The sequence below is a fragment of the Rana temporaria genome, chromosome 7 (genome assembly GCF_905171775.1).
Source record: "Rana temporaria chromosome 7, aRanTem1.1, whole genome shotgun sequence".
Taxonomy (NCBI): Eukaryota; Metazoa; Chordata; class Amphibia; order Anura; family Ranidae; genus Rana; species Rana temporaria.
Window position 1 is genome coordinate 101,435,891 of NC_053495.1, and position 24,010 is coordinate 101,459,900.

The window sequence follows — 24,010 nt, forward strand, 5'->3', positions numbered from 1 at the left end:
GGACCTCGCTCGATTCACACAGTGTCCTCCTGTGCCGCCGATCTCCGTTCCCTGCGACGTTACGACGCACGGGGGCGGAGAACAGCGCCAAATTCAAAAAAATAAACAAACACCTTACATACAGTATACTGTAATCTTATAGATTACAGTACTGTATGTAAAAAATACACACCCCCCCCCTTGTCCCTAGTGGTCTGCCCAGTGCTCTACATGTTCTTTTATATAATAAGAACTGTTCTTTCTGCCTGCAAACTGTAGATTGTCCATAGCAACCAAAAGTGTCCCTTTATGTAAAAAATGGTTTTAGAGCAGCTAGAAAACAGCGATAATAAATTATAATCACTTGCAGAATTGTTCGATAGCGATTTGTGGGGAAATTCGTCATAAAAAAATAAAAGTAATGACAGCGACAATTCTGCAACTGAGCAAATTTCAGTGATTTTGAGTTGATTACATTATTGAATAATTTTTATTATAATTATATTATTACTTGTTATAATTATTTATAATTATTTATTATATTATAATTTATAATTTTTTTTTTTTTTTAATTCATACCCGGGATGCCTACTAGACTTTTGTTTGGTCAGATTTAAGTGAGTTATTCCTAAGAATTACAGGCCTACAGTATAAAACGCCAAATGTCCTTGCAAATAATGGTACCGCTTTCAGCACCTTTTTTCGTAAAGAATCATACCGCCAGGGAGGTTAAGTGCTGCACTGACGTTAGTGGATTCTGAGTCATGGTGAAAGCAAAAGAATTGTCAAAGGATTTGTGGGAAAAAGTAGCTGAACTGTATAAAACAGGAAAGGGATATAAAAAGATATCCAAGGTATTGAGAATACCAATCAGCAGTGTTCAAACTCTAATCAAGAAGTGGAAAATTAGGGGTTCTGTTGAAACCAAACCACGGTCAGGTAGACCAACTAAAATTTCAGCCACAACTGCCAGGAAAATAATTTGGGATGCAAAGAAAAACCCACAAATAACTTCAGGCGAAATACAGGAATCTCTGAAAACATGTGGTGTGGCTGTTTCAAGATGCACAATAAGGAGGCACTTGAAGAAAGATGGTCTGCATGGTCGAGTTGCCATAAGAAAGCTATTACTATGCAAATGCAACAAAGTATCCTGCTTACAATACACCAAAGAGCATAGAGACAAGCCTCACACCTTCTGGTACAAAGTCATTTGGAGTGACAAGACCAAAATTTAGCATTTTGGCTACAACCATAAATGCAACATTTGGAGAGGAGTCAACAAGGCCTACGATGAAAGGTACACCATTCCTACTGTGAAACACGGAGGTGGATCGCTGATGTTTTGGGGATGTGTGAGCTACAAAGGCACAGGAAATGTGGTCAAAATTGATGGCAAGATAAATGCAGTATGTTATCAAAAAATACTGGAGAAACATTTGCATTCATCAGCCAGGAAGCTGCGCATGGGACGTACTTGGACATTCCAACATGACAATAAACCAAAACACAAGGCCAAGTTAACCTGTCATTGGCTACAGCAAAATAAAGTGAAGATTTCTGAGTGGCCATCTCAGTCTCCTGACCCACTGACACCAACACAATACAATTCCTGCCAATGGTACCAACGATGGGGCACTATTCCTCCCTCGAATACCAATTGTGGTGATGTTTACTCCCGCTGATGCCAGGAAAATGTCCACTCCTGCCACAGTCCGTGCTTTCCCCATAAAGTCTGAAGGACAATAAACTGACCCTTCGTTTAGAAAGTTTGGAGACCTCTGCTCTATAGGATAACAGACCTGGGACACCTTTGGGCGCTCCAAAGAGAATAGTAATGCAGCGTGCATAGTTCCCCCTTACCCTTCTGTCAGGCTTTGTTCTGAACTACATTCATGTCTTAAAAAATGTGTCTGGGTTTCAGGGAGACTGAAACCCAGACACATGATTCAAAACCCGGACAGGTGGCAACCCTAGGTAGGGTAAGTATATCAACTACATGCTTTCTTTCTTTTTTTATATTTTTTACAAATTATATATTTTAAAGCATTTAATACATGCAGAAAAAATAAAAGATATCAGCAGTATAGGTATGTTAACTAACTTTTAGAGCAAAGTTATTTTTTTTTTGTTTTAGTCCAGTATTTTGGCATGGTGGAGAGAACCTGGGTAAATAATTGGACGTTACATTTTTTAGTGCAGAACCCACATTTTTTTTTTTCAACTTCTATAAAAATAAGAAAACCCTTGCATTACATAATTGTTGCTAATATAACAGATAACTTCTAAGCAAAAACTGTGTGTGGTCTGCTGGGCCTAATTGTGCTTTGAGTGTGCCTAAAAGTTATCAACCTTCATTACAGTAGCACCATGCCAGAAAACCATTTGGCACGTGTTAACTAAGAAATATCACTGATTCTTCTGATTTAATTATCAAGAACTGCCTTCTCCTTTTTCCCACAAGTAAACGCAATAAATGTGTTTACAGGATGAGCTTTTACTTCACACGTGTTTACATAAGTGTACATTAAGCAGTACACGTTCATTATGGGTTACACTTTAATGGAACTGTATGGTGCACAAATCTCCTAACAAACATACTTTTTATATTGCATGTGAGAATTTATATTATTGTTGTCACACATACATTAAATTGCGTTATAAAATCTTATTTTTCAGCCCTTACCAAAAATGGGATGTTCTGTAAACCCTGCTAACTGCCTAATGTTCTCCAAGTGGTCCCTGACCCCAGGATAGGGTGAGTGTATTGCATTGTATGAGGCAACACAGAAGCATTTATTTATTTCACTGCAAAAACTGCATGATTGATGAGGACTGCACAATATGTCAGCAATGCTGTTGCAGCATTTCCCAGCTTGAGGAAAATGGAAAGTAGGAAGTGTTCTATATTCCTCATGCTTACAAGTATAAGTCCTACAAATACACTTACTGTATATACATAAGCCTAATGCACCTAAAATTATAGAAATAAAGTTATATTCCATATTTCCTTTAAGAATGCAGATCATGTGGAACTGTTTACTACACAAGACAAGATAATTTAACACGTTTGTGGTTAAATAAACATTCCCAGTAGAGATGCAATCACACAGTCCTAGGTCAAATGGCAAGATATGGTTTCAATATTGCTACTCTGGTATACAATTACATTAAATGCATACCCCCCTGGAATTAGATTTCCATGGATTCTACCAAATACATCATTAAGTATTGTGATGCCTGCGTACACACGGTCGTTTTTCGGCATTCAAATTTATTTTTTCAGCATTTCCAAAAAACAACTGGGCAGATTCAGGTACCGCTGCGCACTTCTTACGGAGGCGCAGCGTCCCGTTTTTGCCCTGCGCCCCCGCAAATTATTTGCGCTACGCTTCATTCACGAAGCAGTAGCCACGTAATTTGCGTGGGCGCTCCTCAAAAATGCCCAGCGTAAGGGCACGTAATTTAAATGATCCCGTAGGGGGCGTGGATCATTTAAATTAGGCGCGTTCCCGCGCCGTACGTAGTGCGCATGCTCTGTCGGTAAACTTTCCCGACGTGCATTGCGGCAAATGACGTCGCAAGGACGTCATTTGCTTCAAAGTGAACGTGAATGGCGTCCAGCGCCATTCACGATTCACTTACGCAAACAACGTAAAATTTAAACTTCGCGACGCGGGAACGACGGGTATACGTAGCATTGGCTGCCCCTGCTATTAGCAGGAGCAGCCTTACGCGAAACCCGATGTACGCAAACGACGTAAACTGCGTACGCAGGGCTCGCGTAGGGTAGTGAATCGGCGTTAGTATGCAATTTGCATACTATACGCTGACCACTACGGGAACGCCCCCTAGCGGCCATCGTAAGAATGCAGCCTACGATATGACTGGCATAAGAGCCTTATGCTAGTCATATCTTATCGTATAGAGGTTCCTGAATCAGGAGCATTCGAAACGCCGGCGCAAGTAAGCAATTGCGCTGCGTAACTATGGTTACGCAGACGCAATTGCTTCTTGAATCTGGGCCAACGTTTTTCCAACTTCATCATTAAAAACGATGTTGCCCACATACCATCGTGTTTGAAAAATGATGAACAAAGCACGGTGACGTACAACACGTACAACAGCACTCTGAAGGGGAAGTTCTATTCGCCTTTGGGCTGCTTTTAGCTGATTCCTTGTTAGTAAAAGACAATTTTCACTTTTTTGTCTGTTACAGCGTGATGAATGTGCTTACTCCATTATGAATGGTAGTTTTACCAGAATGAGCGCTCCCATCTCATAACTCGCTTCTGGGCATGCGCGGGTTTAAAACGTCGTTTTAGCCCACACACAATCATTTTTTACAACCCGAAAAAACGACATTTTAAAAAACGACGTTTAAAAATACAGCATGTTCAAATTTTTTTTTGGTCGTTTTTCAGAAGTCAAAAAACGATGTGAAGCCCACACACGATGATTTTAAAAGACGTTTTTAAAAACGTTGTTTTTTTTCATGACGAAAAAGGACCGTGTGTACGTGGCATCAGACAAATGTTCCTGTTGTTGGAGGCCAAAAGACTCCCTATACTCACATAGAATGTTTGGAATTGCATTTTCATTCAACAGAAATACATTTGTACTCAGAGTCTCAGGTAATCGTGCTAGGGAAAGGTCTGAGGGGGAAACAGGGAAATTGACCTGAGGTGGGAAATTGACCTGAGGTGTGCCGGGGTCACGTGGTCGGTATGCCTAAAAGGGGGCATACCCAAGTAGAAGTAAAAGAAGAAATAGTAAGAAAAAAGGGGATGGGTGGGTGGGACACAAGAAAGACCGTCGCCCAGAAGGAGGAAGGAGGGTGGGTTTAAATACCTCCCGACTCCTCCTACAAATACAGGCTGACCTGCGGTCAGCCTTACACTTGTACTCAGAGTCTCAGGTAATCGTGCTAGGGAAAGGTCTGAGGGGGAAACAGGGAAATTGACCTGAGGTGGGAAATTGACCTGAGGTGTGCCGGGGTCACGTGGTCGGTATGCCTAAAAGGGGCCAAAAAATAAACAGTAGGATGAGCTAGCAAAGAGATTGAAATGAAAGTAACCGTATGTAACCACAAGCCCCCAACGCGAGAATGCCTGTGACAGACCTGTGGAACTGGGATATGTCCGGAAAAGAAAGCTGACTACCGCCAATCTAACTTCTCAACAACGAAAATACAGACCCCTCGATGAAAAGCAGCCGAACTGCACCTGTACTAAAGCACGGCCCGGAGTGAATATGAAAGTGCTACCCTAGCTAAGCAGCAAGGAATGGCTGCGTGTCATGCCCTGTGCTGGCAGGGAAGGGAGTGCTAGGGAAAGAAGGGTGGCCTATCTCTGAGTACATCCACGAAAGTCAGTCGCCCAGACTGATGGGCACCAGCTTGAAAAACCTGTTTGAGCTGAAAAGGGGCCAAAAGACCAAACCGCAAGTAGGTACAGAATGTTTGTGAGGGAAGAACCCAGGATACTGAGATAGAAACGCCTGGAAGATATCCCAGGCCGAGTCAAGAGCTACTAGGCTGAATTGACAAGAACTTGAGATCAAGCTTCGTCTAACAAAAGAGAAGGCCGTATCGGGAGGTTCAAGGAGGGCCTGCCACCATGTATGGAAACCCGTAAACGGAGAAGGACGGATGGCGGCAAAAACCTTCGATTTCCTGCCCGTGACATGAATTCTGCAAACAAGAACAACATCGTTAAAACCAAACATGACCAATGAGCCCCAACTTACCTTAGGAAAAGGAAAATCCCTACCTTTCCTAACCCCTACTAGCAGGAACAAATACGTAGCACAAAACTGAAAACGTGTCAGTCTCAAGAACCTAGCGAGGCTGAGCAACCTGAGGCAAACCAGGCCAATTAAAAACGTAACACTCAAGCCTACGAACCTGAAGACGTGTCAGGCAAGTGATGTAAGTAGTAAGATAACATGACGTACGAAAACGTAATGAAAGCCCTGAGAAGCGGATGAGGGGACTTGCCACTGCACAAGCCAATTAGAAACGAAACATCTCAATCCGACAGTACCCTTGACAGGTACCCAGCAGTGGAGAGTGGCCATGAACTAACGTGAGGGTATGAAAGTGACATGTATGCCCAGCCTATGAAAATAAAACGTAGGTAAGTGTAGGACTGGTGCAGCTGAACTGACAATGTGACAAACCCCATGAAATGCGAAGGCCGAGCGACCTGAGGCGGCAGGCAAATTAAAAACGTACACTCAGGCCTGATGAACCTGAAGACGTGTCAGGTCGTTGTGTGAGAAATGAAATGTCAAGATGCATTAAAGGTATGAGAAACGGATGAGGAGACTTGCCACCGTACAAGCCAATTAAAAACGATCATCTCAATCCGTAAGCACCCATAGACGTGATGGGTGACCCCCCAGCGGTGGAACGCCATGAATCTAAAAGAACATGCTAATACTACCAAGTGAAAACTAACACAACTGGAACCTGCATGAGAAACGTGAGATAGCATGAGAAACAACACCTTTGAGAACATGACTAGCATAAGAAACGTAATCACATGACATGACATGACAGGCATGAAAAACGTAGTCGCATGAGAACGTAACAGCATGAGGACATGACTAGCATGAGAAACGTAATCGCATGAGAAAATACCATGAGAACCGTAATTGCATGAGAAACGTACCCCATGAGAACCATGATCATGTGAGGACGTGGTAAGCATGAAACACACATGATCGCTTGAGAAACGTAGTTGCATGAGAAACGTAGTCGCATAAGAACGTAACAGCATGAGGACATGACTAGCATGAGAAACGTAATCGCATGAGAAAATGCCATGAGAACCGTAATTGCATGAGAAACGTAACCCATGAGAACCATGATCATGTGAGGACGTAGCAAGCATGAAAAACCGTGATCGCTTGAGAAACGTAGTCGCATGAGAAACGTAGTCGCATGAGAAACGTGGTCGCATGAGAAACGTAGTCGCATGAGAAACGTAGGCGCATGGGAAACGTAGTCGCTTGAGAAAACGTAGTCGCATGAGACACAAATCGCATGAGAAACATGATACCATGAGAAACGTAGTCGCATGAGAAACGTAGTCGCATGAGAAAATACCATGAGACACAAATCGCATAAGACACAAAATCGCATGAGAAACATACCATGAGAAACGTAGTCGCATGAGAAACGTAGTCGCATGAGAAACGTAGTCGCATGAGAAACGTACCATGAGACACAAATCGCATGAGACACAAAATCGCATGAGAAACATACCATGAGAAACGTGGTCGCATGAGAAACGTAGTCGCATGAGAAACGTAGTCGCATGAGAAACGTAGTCGCATGAGACACAAAATTGCATGAGAAACGTGGTCGCATGAGAAACGTAGTCGCATGAGAAAATACCATGAGACACAAATCGCATAAGACACAAAATCGCATGAGAAACAGCATGAGAAACGTAGACGCATGAGAAACGTAGACGCATGAGAAAATACCATGAGACACAAGTCGCATGAGACACCAAAAATCGCATGAGAAAACATGATACCATGGGAACGTGGTCGCAAGAGAAACGTGGTCGCAAGAGAAACGTGGACGCATGAGAAACAATTGCATAAGACACAAAATCGCATGAGAAACATGATACCATGAGAAACGTGGTCGCATGAGAAACGTAGTCGCATGAGAAAATACCATGAGACACAAATCGCATAAGACACAAAATCGCATGAGAAACACCATGAGAAACGTGGTCGCATGAGAAACGTGGTCGCATGAGAAACGTAGACGCATGAGAAACGTAGACGCATGAGAAAATACCATGAGACGCAAGTCGCATGAGACACCAAAAAAAAACGCATGGGAAATATGATACCATGGGAACGTGGTCGCAAGAGAACGTGGACGCATGAGAAATACCATGAGACACAAATCGCATGAGACACAAAATCGCATAAAAAACATGATGCAATGAGAACGTAGTCACATGAGAAACGTAGTTGCATGAGAAACGTAGTCGCATGAGAAATAACATGAGACACAAAATCGCATGAGAAACATACCATGAGACACAAAATCGCATGAGAACGTGATCGCATGAAGAATACCATGAGACACAAATCGCATGACACAAAATCGCATGAGAAACCTGATACCATGAGAACGTAGTCGCATTTAGAAACGTAGTCGCATTTAGAAACATAGTCGCATGAGGAATACCATGAGACACAAATCGCATGGACACAAAATCGCATGAGAAACATGATACCATGAGAACGTAGTCGCATGAGAACATGATCGCATGAGAATGTAGTCGCATGAGAAAACGTAGTCGCATGAGAAACGGCATGAAACCCTGAGAAAGTAACCGCAATGGGAAATATGATGCATGAGAACATGAAGGCATGAAAAACATGAAGCTACCAGAAACCTAAGACAGGGGGAGATGCATGACACATGGACAGTAGTGAATTACAGAGCTGGACGTGAAGTAAAGAGAATATACACATAAAAGGAGCTGAACATGTGGTAAGTAACATAACAAGAAAGCTGCATATGGCCAGCGCTGGCAGCCACAGAACCTGCCCCTCCCCCCTGACTGGGGAACTCCCCCCCAACCACTCAGCTAAGCCCCCCAACCACTCAGCCAAGCCCCCCCCCCAGCTGCCAAGAGCAACACACTCTCCCCTTGCAAAACTCCACCGCAGAGAGTGGAGCAAACCCCTGAACCTTGAGGAGGGAGGAAGCGACTCTTAGCTGCATGCTGATGTAAGCCCTCCCACGATGCAGCCATCAGCCGTCGGAGCGCGCGTCACCTGGAGCACCCGACTCCGCTCTGACGTCACACCCGGAAATAGCGTGTGTCCACACCGTGGGGAGCTCTCCAGCCCGATACAGACCCGATGGAGGTGTCTGCCCGCCCGTGGGGCCATCCGACTGACGAATGCTGAGGACGAGCAGGTACCCCTGCACAAAGCCAGGACAAAGTAAACCGTGGGTGGAGTGAACCCCCGCACCGCAAGGAGGGAGGAAGTGACTCCCGCTCTGCAGTGACCAGAAGGGGGAGACCTCCCACGATGCGGCGATCAGCAGCTGGAGCATGCGACACGTGGAGGACCTGTCGGAGCTCTGACGTCACGAACCGGAAGTACACAAGAAAGACCGTCGCCCAGAAGGAGGAAGGAGGGTGGGTTTAAATACCTCCCGACTCCTCCTACAAATACAGGCTGACCTGCGGTCAGCCTTACACTGATTAAAATATTTTTTTACTGAGTTAATGAAAAAGTTTATTTGGTGAACAAATATTTTATCATTACAGTGTTAACATTAAAGTGCAAATGCACTTTTAGTGCACTTACACTCATGGGGGCACGCCTCCTCGTCATATACTGTACTTATCTGTACCCAGTCTGTTGAGATCTGCGTTGTGTGGTCATTTTGAAGTAACATTTTGACATCACAGTCTCAAGCCCCATACACACTATCAGTTTTCCTGCAGGTTTTTCTCTTTAGATTTACCAAAACCATCTAATATGAGGTCAAACCTCAAGAGTTTCAATTTGTATGCAATCAGGCAGGCCCTTGTACTACATGGTTTTGGTAAACCTGAAGAGAAAAACCTGCAGGAAAACTGATAGTGTGTATGGGGCTTCATACTTATCATTGCATGTAATATTTGTTATTATGTCATTTGTAATAAATATAGAGATCCGTAGCTTATCCAATATCCAATATCAATGGGACTGTGAGGCCTTGTACACACGACCGAACATGTCTGCTGAAACTGGTCCGCAGACCAGTTTCAGCAGACAGATCGGACCATGTGTACAGCCTAGCAGACAGGTTTTTTTTTGCAGCAGACAAAAGTTTTAAAGCATGCTTTAAAACTTGTCTGCTGGAAACCCGTCGGTCCGACATGTCAGCTGGTTAGTACACCTAACCAGCGGACAGAAATCTCCCGCATGCGTCGAATGGATTCGACGCATGCGTGGAAGTATTTTACTTCCTGGTTTGGTGACGTGGCGGCGTCAACGTCACCGCCACGTCACCGCGCTGTCTGTCCGTGGGGATTTCGGTTTGATGGTGTGTACAGCCATCAGACCAAAATCTCCCAGCGGACATGTCCGATGAAAACGGTCCGCGGACCGTTTTCATCAGACATGTTCTATCGTGTGTACAGGGCCTGAGTGTTGTAATAACTGAAATAAGATATCAGGCGCGTGACTTGGCTTCCCAAGGACTTGGATTGTGAGAATTAGAGTGTAATGATTTTAAGGATGTATTATGCAAAAATGGCTACATACAGAATTAAAAATTATCCACAGAAATTAGGTTTTGAAAACATCAAAGCACACACATTGATAATATTTTTTTGCATGAAGCAGATCTGTTTTACACGTACAGAATTTATCAACAAAATAAAAACGAACACTGAAAATATTTATTTTAACATCTTAAAAGGAAAAATAATAATATATTTTTTAAAGGACAGAAGAAGGTTCCTGTTCAACAGAGACGTGGTTGCCATTAAAAAATCTAAGAGCTAAGGCTGAGGCCAGCGCTGAACTTGTTTTTAGGGGAGGAAATCGTATTTTTTTTCCGATCCCTTGAAGCGCCTGACAACTACCAAAGAGTAGAGAAACTCTTATCAGCATGCATCAGCAGCAATATTTTATAAGAATTCTGCTGACGAGCCATGTTTATAGCAGTGGTTATAGGGGCGCTGTCCATTTGCACAGATGTGTGGAGTTTCTGATGTACAGAGGTGGACTTCCAGGTAAAAGAAGCACCCACAATTTTCTCTGAAATAACCTTAAACTGATCAAGGTAATTGGATTTCATTATTGCTTATTGCACATTAAATAAAATCAGACTTTGTTTTTGATTTTTGATTCAACAGAATACTTGTACAACCTTTAGAGATAATAATTTGCTATAGCTCTGGATGAGATTTCTGAATCTGCTGATAGATATTTTGGCCTACAAGTCTTGAGAAAACTGTTCTAGCTATATCAGGTTTAAAGTGTACCTTCTCCAGGTCACATGTTTCAGCTCATTTCATAGATGTTTGATAAGATTAAGATCACGGCTCATAGGCTCATAGCCACTTTAGGATAGTCAAATGTTTTGTTCTTTGCCATCGTTGGCTGCTTTTAGCTGGGTGATTTTATCCCATTGGAGAATCCATGACCTGTGACTTAGACATTGCGGAGGTCTGTCGAGAGTTATCTCGGGATTTAGAAAGAACTTGCGGTTTAGTAATTATGCATATGAGCGTATCATTTTCTTTTTTTTTGGTGGGGGAGTGGATCTTGGGTGGGGGTTCCCAAACTTTTTTCACCACGACTTGACCCCTGATTAGCATCCTCCTGGTTCTTCTTCCTTTGAGCCCACTGTCTAGCCTTTGGAGTTTATCTTGAATCTCTTTGGAAGTTTTCCTTGTCTCTTTGCCTACCATTTTCACTACATTCACACACCTTCTGTTTACTCAGGGGCCGATGTTCTTCCTGCAACCATGTCTATGGAAGTTCTTAATATATTTGCAACTGTAGTCACAGGAACATCAAGCTGCTTGGAGATGGTCTTGTAACCTTAACCTTTGACATGCTAGTCAAAATTTTCTTTCTGATCTTCTCCATTTCATTTTTCTACATTTAAATAGGCTGACTGATTAAAAGACTGTAGGCATGTGTGATACTAAATACAGAAACCAGTTACTCACTGTGGTCCAATTATTTATAATCTTTTCTAGAGGTACAAACAAATCTGTCTAGGCCTATATGCAATAATCCATCTCCTTTTCTCATTTTCTTTGCTTTACTCTTTGACATACTGAAGGTACAAAGGTATATATGAGACAATTGTATTTACTTTTAGCACGTTCAGTAGGAGTGAGGTGTTGTTTCAATGAGCTGTTGTGAGGTGTTGTTTCAATTAACTGTACCATACAATTTCTTGTAGCCAACAGTTTTACATAAACATGTGGTCAACTTTCCCCTGTAGGTTACCATAGAGCTGGACAGAAATCAATGATTTTTACTTATATTCTACTATTGACTCTTCACTTACTCATTGCTTCTGTAAGAACATGCGCAAAGTTCTCCATGTCATCTTCTAAATTTTGAGATGGTTTAAGAGGTACAGGGAGATATCCATAATGCTCCTTATTGCATAGATACATCTGAATTCCTAAAAAAGACAGAGAATCTGTATCAAATGGTATACAGTTTTAAATATATAAACTTTTGCCCACAAATGATTAGGTTCCTTATAAATGTATGCCATTTTGTGCATTGTAAATGTTCATGCTAAGGGGATACAATCTTACACCTAGGTGAAACAGAACAAAAACAATAATGCCAAAATCTTGTATAGTCTTGCAATTGTAATGAAAAGAGCTTTCCCAGCTTGTGCTTCAATACATTGATTCCCTAGCTGCTCTTGGGGGGATATTTTGACATTGTATTTTTTTCCAATAGAAGTTCAGATAAATGTAGCCAATTCTATTCTTTTGCAAATTCTTGCAGGCAGACTTTAACAATTCTGTTGCACAATTTCCCTCATACGGCGTACACATTACTGGCCACCATTCTGGATAAATTGTATTTTTTTTTTATTGTAAGGATCATAACACCAGTCATACTACAATCATAGAGTACACTTTATAGTTAATTTTTTTTTCATCCTGCCATTGGAGTCTGGGGCTAGACAAGAGTAGACTTAATGAAATTCTCGCATTTTTATTCATTTTTACATTAAGACATTACAACTCATTAGGTTTAATTAACAAAGCAGTGCAAAAAGGCAAAGCTGCAAGGGAAAGTGCAATAGAGTATCATACGTTATGATAGATCATCCGTGTTACTAAGGGGTGGACTTAGGCTATCATCATGGCACAAATTTTAAGGAGTGCTTCCCAGTTTTTTGTACTACCCTCAAAAAAATAATGTTGGAACTAGGTAGGATTGCCACCCTGACCCTTACTGGTATAAGGTCATATCCAGACTTTTTTTTAGCAGTAGTGAGGCAATTAATTCATACTTTTGTTATATTACACTCAATGAACCCTCCATCATCAATATAACTTCCTTTTACACCTCTGGAGAACCCAATAGCTCTTCAGATGGGCCACTCTATTATATTGTAAGTTCACTGCAAGGCAGTGAAGTAAGGAACTCAATAAATGGTAGGGGTTTCTGTCAAGGGAAAGAAAGACGTTCTAACGCAATATTTGCATTGGGATTCCTTTGTCTGTAGCTAAACCCTGATTACTCCATGTGTTTTTCCTATGCATTTATCTATACTTGCTGTTTCATTTATTTGTATTGATTGTATCTCATTCAGCCTATACACACACCGTTAGTGATATGGTAATATTAATATTAATATACTTGTAGTAGCATGCAAAGACTACAAATATACAGAAAGTGGCAGTACATTTCTGTAAAAATGTAAAATTTTCTCTCATGGATGGGAACTTATGTGCATTTAGGTGACACTAAACAACATTCTTATTCTCCAAAATTAATCCATACACGCCCACTGCTTAATGGTCCCGTAATCTACTTTTTATGAATTGATTTCTTACTGAATTATTTGCAGAACACACACACACACTTCTGTTTGCTTGGACTTGTAAGGAATTTGCAGATTTGGTGGGGGTTGAGAGCAATAGAAGGTACTTTTTGAGTTAAAAATACATACTTGAATAGAATTTATGTATATATATATATATTTTTAACCCAGAGTTTAGTGTCATTTTAAGATATTAGTGTCATATTTTTTTTTAGAAATCATACTTACCTTATTCAATACTTTATTGAATGTAGCATCAGTCCCCCGGTGCCTCTTCACTGAGAAGTAAGCGATTAAACATTGCCAATCACTCGGTTTTTTAAAGTTCCGTGAGAAGAGAGCTACAGACTGTCAGCACAGCTCTCTGCTCTCCTCCCTCCTTGCTCATTGGAGTGCTGAGCTTTGGAGGGGGCAGGTGTGGCCGGCTCAGGCTCTCTGAGAGCCTGAGCCAGGTGTCAGTCCAGGCTCCTAGCGGAACCTGACTTTATTGCCGCAATGACACAGTGTCTGGACTGACTTCTGGCATCAGCAGAGAGTGAAAGACGGGTCACAGGAGTGAATGCACTCCTATCATCCACAGGAGAAGTACAGCCAAAGGCTTGTGAACATAAATAATGCAATTTACTGCAGGCAAAATCATCCCCTGTTTTGTAATGCATTTTATGATGTGTTTGAAAAGATGATGCATTTATAAGGGTTGTCATTAGTGATAAACCCGATGTAAAGTTAGTAAAACAAAGGGTGAGCTAATGCACACACAAAACATCAGTATATAAAGGGTTAAATATAGATAGATTGGGTTTCTAAAAATACAGAAATTAGCAATACACATGGCTTGATACCAGAAAAAAACTTTAGGTGGCATGCAGACAAACGTTTCAGAGTAAAAATCCCTTTCTCAAGTGAGATCCACCTCCACCTACTTTTAGCCTGGATCTCCTCCCTGTTCTAATGAAAACGTATATGATGGTTGTAGCTGTGAGCTTGCCTTTGTCTAGATAGAGGAACTGTGGGGAGATCTTGTGCATATACTCTGATGTATTCTCATGTCTTTATATGTCTTTCCTAAATATATGAAAATCAAAATTCTTTGCCAAGCACCTTTTTTTTCAGCAATCACTAGAATGTTCTCTGAGTTTGTGTAGAGTGGGAAGAGACCCCACTTAGCTATGAGAGTGCTGAAGCACTCAAAGAGTGCTGGTGGCTTGGGTATACCGGATATTAGAAGGTACTACAGGGCTATCGTTCCTAAGCGGATACTCAATTGGCGCTTTCACACCCGATCCAGGCTCTGAGTATGCTTAGAAAAATGCCTGGCTGGTAGAGACCTAGCCTATGCCCCGAGGCTGGCTAGGGAACACAGGGGACTGTCAGATGCTCCCTCTCCCCTAACAACCCATGCTCTCCGGGTCTGGGACAGGATCAACAGCACATATTCACTGGCCTCCCCATGTCACCGCTGGCTCCGCTTGGAGGCTTCTGCTGGTTTTCCCGAGGAGAACAAATAGCATTTTTTAAGAAGTGGACGGATGACTCTAATGCCTGTTGTGGTAAATTCCTGGAGAACGGTAGACTGCTCACCCTTGAGACCCTTAGGGCTCACCATGGTAGCTTCCCACTGGACTTCTGGCGACACAAGCAACTTAATAACTTTTTTGCCACGCAAAACCAACCCATTAGAACTAACTCTCAGCTTACCACATTCGAGCTCCTATTTGTTGTGGATGAACCCACCCCCTGCATGATTTCAGAACTGTACCAACTATTGGGCTCGGCCGCCTTAGAGACTAAGCCGGTCTTTATAAGAGAATGGGAATGGGGCCTAGGGAAGGAATTTTCTGGGACACAGCTGACTCACCTGCACCAGCTAACACACTCTAGCACTATCGAGTCTAGAACACAGGAAACTAACTACAAGCTGCAGAAATGCTGGTACAGGGTGCCAGCGGCTCTATCCCGAATCTACCCCACCATGTCTGATCGCTGCTGGAGGGAATGTGGCCTCCGGGGCACCTTGCTTAACATATGGTGGGAGTGCCTGAAAATAAAGCCATTCTGGGAGGAAATTAAAACTCAGATACAAGATATACTGGGCATTGACGTTCCCCTCTCTCCTTTGCACTTCCTATTTCATGTGCCTTCTATGCCAGTCAGCCAATATCGAAAAAGTGCCCTGCCACACTTCCTAAACGCCTATTTCCTATTTATTGGAAGCAGATGCACGTTCCCGATAGGGAGGAGTGGATCCGGAAAGGAAAAGGTGATTAGGGGAGCAGAGGAATGGGTAGCAACCTACAATGGCACCAAGGAGCGATTCAACGCTATTTGGGCCTCTTGGCTAAAACATACATCTGATGGGAGATATGTCACCTCCAGCTTAGATACTGCCCTGTTGGAGCTTGCTGAGCCTTCCCATAGGAGGCATATCGGTCAGCACCATCAAGCCCCCTGGAAAAGGGATCCCAATAAGGGTAGGACCACCACTGGTGATGCACCTTAGTCCCCTCTGAACTGTAGACCACCGGCTGGACACCACTACAGACTTTTTCTAAGTAGGAGCATGAGAGCGTGTCAGGAGGGGAGAGCTCCCTCCCTTTCCTCTTCCCCTCACTATTCTCTTTACCTTTACTATGTCTTGTTTTTGTGTTATGCTCTGGATTCACCCATGGCTACCTGGAACAAGCTACCCAGCAGAAGTTAGGTACTGTACTGCGAGTGTGCTCACTTGGTATACCACTTGCTGCCCCCTCTCCCTGCCATAGGGGAGACGGGGCCCATAATGGAATGTTGTCTTTCTCTTACTCAACCACGGGCTGGATGTTGGCCGGAGAGGGTGAGATGGAGGTTCCCAGTACCCCCCCTCTCCAGCGGGGACATGCGGGAGAAGGCTTCTTAGTGTAACGTTGTGTGTATTTGGCTAGTCATGCCAACACAGACCTAAGTGATCCTTATACCAGTGCGGTAGCTCATTCTCTTTCGGGGGAAGGTCATTATAAGATTGGGAGGACAGATATGGCTATTTTACTGTTTAATTTGCCTTATGTATTGGAACCCAGCCTTATTACTTAGTGGGAATACATGTCGTTATGTGTACCTGTATGTTCTGTCATTTTTGTTATCATAAATAAAGATTATAGAAAAAAAAACATGTCCAAGGATGTCCTGACCCTGACTGCAAAGTGGCGTATCTGTATGGTTTATACAAAATACTGCGGGGCATTACTGTGCACTTTGTTTTTCCATTGACTTATTGAATAGGCTTTTATATGTGTCAAACTATTACTGTGCACATACTATTACAAAACACATACCTGCTTGCCTGCAGGAGAAGGCAAATATAATGATGTCATCAAATGACCAAGTAAAGTCGGGATGCGGAGGATAAAACTGAAGATTTCGAGATGCTTCTTTTCGAAGGTCAATGAGCATTGTTGAATGAATCATTGGTACAGGGTAACAACCCGTTTTCCTCCATTCTCTTAAGAGAGCATACTCTGGAGTCCTTCTATAATAACCCTTAAAACAGATTACAGCAGGAATAAGATTTTAGTTACATTTATCTTATACACTAAAATAGGTTTATCATTTACAAAAAAAAATAATAAAGCCACCATTCTGTCTCTAAAAACTGTGTTATTCCATGGTGACATTAGCAGGTACCTGCGCTACACGCAGTGGAACAGGCAAATATGAGTTTCAAATTGAAATTACAAATAAGTACAACCTTTGGTATAGTACACCAGCTAGAGAATGGGGATGATTCACTAAAACAGACTGTTCACTTAGCTAAGTGAATGTTCACTTTACAAAGTATAAAAGGTGAATCAGTGTTCACCTCAGTCATCCGATCACATATAAGCAACAATCCTGTATTTGTAATATATTTTTTTTTCTTCATTTTCCTAGCACATAATTGGATATATAAAGCAAACATAGTTTTACTTTATTTACTAATTTAATGGGGTCTTCCTACAGACAGGTCGTGTGATAGAACTCTCCTAATGGCTTTCTCCCCCCTTCTATTTGTGTTAATTGTGATCCGCATGTTTAGCCATCCTCAAAGCAAATGGAGCTCTAAGCACATTTGTAAAGCATACTGTCATGCTTTATAAATATGCTTTTTTTTTTTTTTTGCTTTTTTACTGCTGCTTTATACTGTATATGGGGCCCTATATCACTAAGTGAACATTCTCTGTGCTAACTAAACAGTCTTTATTCCATTTGTTAAACCTTCCCCAGTGCATTTTCCCAAAATACTGATGACCCTACTAGCAGTATATAGCAGTATGGCAGAGTCTGTAAGTTCAATAATTCAAGTATCTTAGCACATTTCTATAAATGTATAGGTAATTAAATGTTTTTCTCAAGCTCAATATCCAACTTCTACTATTAACTAATATCTTAATATCTACCTTCTTGCATGATACATCATCGTGCATGGAAGTGTAGATTGTGTCACCTCGATTTTTGCTACACATAGCTTCTGTAGCAAGACCCTTTATAAAACCTCTGCACAGTCTACACCAGGAGGTACTCAAGCTTATATGAAATATTGGGAACCATTTTATAAATGTGCCAATTTCATACCACCACAAGTCATTTTCATGAGCAGAGAAAGTTTATCATTAAAAACTGGTACTAGTCTGTCTAACCTTTTGCGTAGGATCTCTAAACCATATCATTTTTGATTGAAAAATGATAACAGGGTGATTTACAGTTCAAAGATTACATTTCATTGCTGTATAACAGGGGTCTCCAAACTTTCCAAACAAATGGCCAGTTTACTGTCCTTCAGGGGAGCAAGAATGTGGCCATTGGGCATAGAACATGCACCAGCATCAGTGGAAGTAAACAATGCCCCACCATTGGTTTTAGTGGGAGTAATTGTGTCTCATTATTGGTATAAGTGTGAGGAATAAGGTTCCATCAATGATGTCAGTAGAAGGGAATAGTGCCCCATCATTGGTATCAGTGGTAGGAATAGTGCCCCATCATTGGTATCAGTGGAAGGAATAGTGCCCCATAATTGGTGAAAGTGGGAGGAATAGTACCCCATCATTGGTATTAGTGAAAGGAATAGTGCCCCATCATTGGTGGCAATGGGAGGAATAGTGCCCCATCATTGGTATTAGTGGAAGGAGTAGTGCCTCATCATTGGTGTTAGTGGGAGAAATAGTGCCCCATCATTAGCGTCAGTGGAAGGAATAGTGCCCTATCATTGGTGTCAGCTGGAGAAGAAGTGTCCCAAGGGCCGGATAACGGCAGGCAAAGGACCACATCTGGCGCCCCGAGCCACAGTTTGGAGACCACTTCTGTATAACACAGAAACCACTTTGTTTACGGTAAATCCTTCACATATTATAACAAATCTTAGCAGTTTTGTTTTGAAATGTTTGAAAAGTTTCATAAAGTGCAGTGGTCAGCCATATTTTCTTATAATTTGATACTTGCCTGAGGTGTCATACCACACCAGAAATTGGAGTATAATGACCGAGATTCCAACATAGGGGCCACAACGGTTTGATTTTCTTCAATCAGAAGATTCAATGTTTGAGGATTAGCTAGAAAGTTGTCTACATCAATGTACTATAAAAAAAAAAGTATGCAAGAAAATTAATAAAAACACATATTACATGAATTTAAAAAAATCTATTTTACATTTCAAAAATATATTTTAAGTTATCTTATATTAGGAGTTGATCAATGTTTGTATTAATGTAACTGATCATAGCAAAGGTTAATTGTGTAATATTACACTTTTCCAGCCAAATTTGATTTATAGTCTGTTCCAAACAAAACCAAAAGGAACCAATACATTTTAATAACTTAAATGACACATTTTCAATAACTGACTTACTAAAATATAATCAGACCATTTTTCTCTTGCAATGCGCAGTGCAGCCTGGCGAAGTTTCATCACATGGATAAATCTGGATGATGGCCAGTGCTTTGGTCCAAATTCATCAGTATACGATCTACAGAAAAAGAGTAAATATGAGATTCAAAGATTGGCTTTCTGATAATTATTAGGTTCACAATATTAAATAAAAAATGAATTGTGTACATAGTATATTTGCAAATTGCAGCTGTGATCAGCAGTCATGTGAAAATTCCCATCAATCCTCCTGAGCTTTATACTTTTCATTTATGTGCTGCACTTGTTCTTGGAGAACACCTGGCCATGAAATCATTGAACATACCATATGCAGGAATACTGTATTTTTATTACAGGATTTTTACAGGCCTGAACATAGCATTTAATAATAAAGTCCCCACAAAGTATCTATGTCTGGATTTTGCACTGGAAACCAATCATTATTAAATATATGATTTATATGTAACCACTGGCTTGGCTGGATGTTTGATTGAAATTGAACGCCATGGAAATAGCTAAATACACAAATAAAATACATAGAAGGATCTTTCTTGTGGCTTTTAATTCCTCTTTTTCTCCTGGTCTCTGCTCACCTGAAGCACCACTGACTTATACAGTCTCTGAGTGATGACTCTAATGCCGCGTACACACCATCACTTTATGTGATGAAAAAAAATGACGTTTTTAAAAACGTCACTTTAATTGACTGTGTGTGGGGGAAAACGTCGTTTTATGTCTTGTAAAAAACGACCAAAAAAAATTGAAGCATGCTTCAATTTTATGTGTCGTTTTTCAAAAGTGCACTTTTTACTTCACAGAAATTGACCGTGTGTAGCAAAAAACGTAGTTTTCTAAGACGTTTTTTCATCCACGCATGCCCAGAAGCTACTTATGAAGCAAGCTTCAATGGTAAAACGTGGTGGAACGTAACCTCACTTTGCAAGATCATTGTGAGAAAACGATGGTGTGTAGGCAACTTCGTCTTTGAAAATTGAAGTTTCAAAAACGTCATTTTTTACTTCACAGAAAGTGTCGTTTTTTTTCATCACATAAAGTGATGGTATGTACGCGGCATTAGGCTGCGTTCACACCTGAGCGTATTCAGGCGTATTTGCATACAGCGTCGTCCGACGTTTTTGTACTTCAACGTTTGTTATTTTAGCCAATAGGAAAAATTATCATCTTTTCATCACTTGTTGCTATGTTGGTAGATTTTTTTATCTTCTGCCTGGGTGAAATATTCTATTGATTAAAGCGACAAAACGCCCATAGCAAACGCTCGTTGTTGCACTCGTTGTTGCTCGTTGTTGCACTAGTCGCTTGAATCGAGCATTTCCATTACTTTCTATGGGAAATGCAAACGCTCAAAAACGCCCAAGCGCGACAAAAAAAGGGTCCGGAACTTGTTTGAGCTTCAGGCGTTCGGCGTCAGGCATTTTGGAGTGGAGATGTGAACCATCTCCATTGAGAATAATGTATTTTTTCCCCTCTAGCGTTTTGGAGCGTCGCGCTTCAGGCGACAAAACGCTCAGGTGTGAATGGAGCCTTACAACTCTGCCAAATAGTACAGCCAGGCAGATGATACTACTCTCTGTTACAGTTGTAGACTTTGTTAGAAATACAGTGTTGTTCTCTACTCATTCCCATCCTGCTGACTAGACAGTAAAGCCTCGTACACACGATAGGTTAACCAGAGGACAACGGTCTGAAGGACCATTGTCTTAGGTTAACCTATGAAGCTGACTGATGGTCCGTCGTGCGTACACACCATCAGTTAAAAAAACGATCGTGTCAGAACGTGGTGACGTAAAACACAACGACGTGCTGAAAAAAACGAAGTTCAATGCTTTCAAGCATGTGTCGACTTGATTCTGAGCATGCGTGGATTTTAAACCGATGGTTGTGCGTACTAACGATGGGTTTTGACCTATCGGTTAGCAATCTATCAGTTACATTTTAAAGCAAGTTGCCATTTTTTAACCTAAGGTTAAATAACCTATGGGGCCTACACACGATCGGTTTGGGCCGATGAAAATGGTCCTTCAGACCGTTGTCCTCTGGTTAACCAGAGAACAACGGGGCCTTAGGGAGCACTAGGAGACTGAAGAGGTTACCCTGCTCTTCCATATTACTGGTTAGCACACATGATTGGCTCATTGCTCTGTTTTCCGGCTATTGAGCAGAGGGCTACTTTTATAGGGTAGTGCAGGGTTTCTCAACTCCAGTCCTCAAGGCGCCCCAACAGGTCATGTTTTCAGGATTTCCCTCAGATGAAATGGCTGTGGTAATTACTAAGGCAGTGAAACTGATCAAATCACCTGTGCAAAATAATCGTAAGCCTGAAAACATGACCTGTTGGGGCACCTTGAGGACTGGAGTTGAGAAACACTGGGGTAGTGAACAAGGCCTACATGGCTGAAACGCATTTACATTTACTGTCTGACACTGTGGGGTTGATTTACGAAAGGAAAATCCACTACAGTATGCACTACAAGTACACTTGGAAGTGCAGTCACTGTAGATCTGAGGGGTGATCTGAAATGAGGGGAGGCTCTGCTGATTTTATCATCCAATCATGTGCAAGCAAAAAATGCTGTTTATTTTCCTTGCATGTCCCCCTCAGATCTACAGCTACTGCACTTCCAAGTGCACTTGTAGTGCAAAGTGGATTTGCCTTTAGTAAAAAAAAAACTGTATCTTATTGAGAATTTTGACAATTTTAAAGAGCAAGCAAGGAGTTGCGGACTACCTATTTTCATGATTGCCATTGTAGCTGTGCGACTGCCTTTTGTCACTCGGCCGCTCTAAAAATTCCCTCATCTTATTGGGTAGTAGCACCCCACCTCTGCTTTATTCTACTTTATAGGGCATATCAAGTCAAATTCAAGAACAACACTAGTTGCATTTTAAAAAGACATGTACCCCTCCATGACCAGGTTCAAAGCAAACCTTTAATTTTGCAACTTTAACATGTTAGTAAAATTGTACATATCATTGCAGTTAATTGGTGTATACAGGTGGATTATGCCTATTTTTTTCAGGACAGATTAGCCTTTCATTTGGTGGTAAATGGTAATAGATATCTCCTGATTTTGTTTTATTATGAAAACTGGCCCAAAATAGTTATTACAATTACAATTTTAGCCTTATATTTTTATGCCATTACCATGACCAAAAACCCTGCAAAATAAGTTCTCCTAATCCTGAGAATCACAGTGTGCCACATATGTGTTTGATTTGTTTGTTCAAAGAAGGGATCTACCCTAAACACACTGACACTTAAAGTGGTTGTGAACCCTCGTTTTTAAATAAAATAAAAACACCAAACATGCCTACACTAAGAGCCGGTTCACACTTCCGCGGCACGACTTAGGGGGCGACTCTGCAAGTCGTCCTGAAGACGACTTCAGAGGCGACCTTCAAAACGACTTCTGTATAGAAGTCAATGCAGGTCGCCCAGAGCCGCCCCCGAAGTCATGCAAGAACCTTTTTCTAAGTCGGAGCGACTTGCGTCGCTCCTATTAGATCGGTTCCATTGCATTGAATGGGACGCGACTCGTCAGGCGGCTGAGCACCCGCCTGACTAGTCACCCCAGTGTCAACCGGCTCTTACCTGTTCAGTGCAATTGTTTTACACAGAGCAGCCCTCATCCTCTTCTTCTGGGGTGCCCTGCTGGCACTCCAGGCCCCTCCTCTTAAAAGACAAGTATGGGAATTCGGCTTCATACTTACCTATGTGGATGTCACATTGGTACTTCTTTACTGAGAACTGAGCGCTCCCACACCACTGATGGCTCGGTTCTCTCAGCTCCCCGAGTGGAGAGCTGCTGCCTGTCAATCAGCAGCTCTCCTGCTCTGCTTCTCCACGCTCATTGGAGCGCTGAGCTGTGGAGGGGCGGGGAGCGGCCACCTCAGTCTCTCAGCAGCTCGCTGAGACAGGTGTCAGTCCAGGCACCTGATGGATCCAGACTCCCAGAGTCGGGATGACGCGGTGCCTGGACTGATATTGGTGACGACAGCAGACAGCGGACTTCAGACTTCTCTCTGCTGAAAACGGGTCACAGGAGTGCAAAACTAATATCACTCCTGTGACTCATAGGAGAAGCCCAGCCAAACGAGCTCAAGCTGGACTTCTTCTTTAATCAAGTACCCCCATGGAAAGCCGCTTTCCCTGGGGGCACTCATACAGGCTTGCTCCCAAGTCCTGCTACTGCGTCCATTGACACAGACAGCGGGATTCAGCCTCACTCCCGTGTCACTGTATTTGATTCACAACAGCGGGAGCCAATGGAAAATGGGGGGGGGGGGTCCGAGAGAAGCTGCAGCACAGAAGCTTTTCCACCTTAAAGGGTCATTTTTTTAACCTTAATGGACCTATCAATGTGAAAAAACATCTTATGATCACTGACAAATGTGCTCTTCCTTTGCTCGGTCTTCTCAGCTCTTCTTGGCTCTTCATTGGTTCATAGGATAGATTGATAGCAGCGTAGCCATTGGCTCGCGCTGCTGTCAATCACTTCCAATGATGCGAGGGCTGGGGAAGTGGCGACTCCTGTATGGTCGCCGAACACAGGACTCGGGAG

The 24,010-nt window shown here is 42.1% G+C and overlaps 1 protein-coding gene across 1 annotated transcript in view; it reads right to left on the reverse strand.

The window, feature by feature from the left end:
- The window catches only part of COLGALT2 (collagen beta(1-O)galactosyltransferase 2), a 125,771-nt gene that overhangs the window by 29,705 nt on the left and 72,056 nt on the right, over nt 1-24,010 (reverse strand). The window contains exons 3-6 of the mRNA XM_040359797.1: nt 19,410-19,527; nt 19,004-19,138; nt 16,864-17,068; nt 12,047-12,166 (exon numbers count right to left, since the gene is read on the reverse strand). Of these exons, the coding sequence (XP_040215731.1) occupies nt 12,047-12,166; nt 16,864-17,068; nt 19,004-19,138; nt 19,410-19,527 (578 nt within the window). The remainder of the gene's footprint in view (nt 1-12,046; nt 12,167-16,863; nt 17,069-19,003; nt 19,139-19,409; nt 19,528-24,010) is intronic.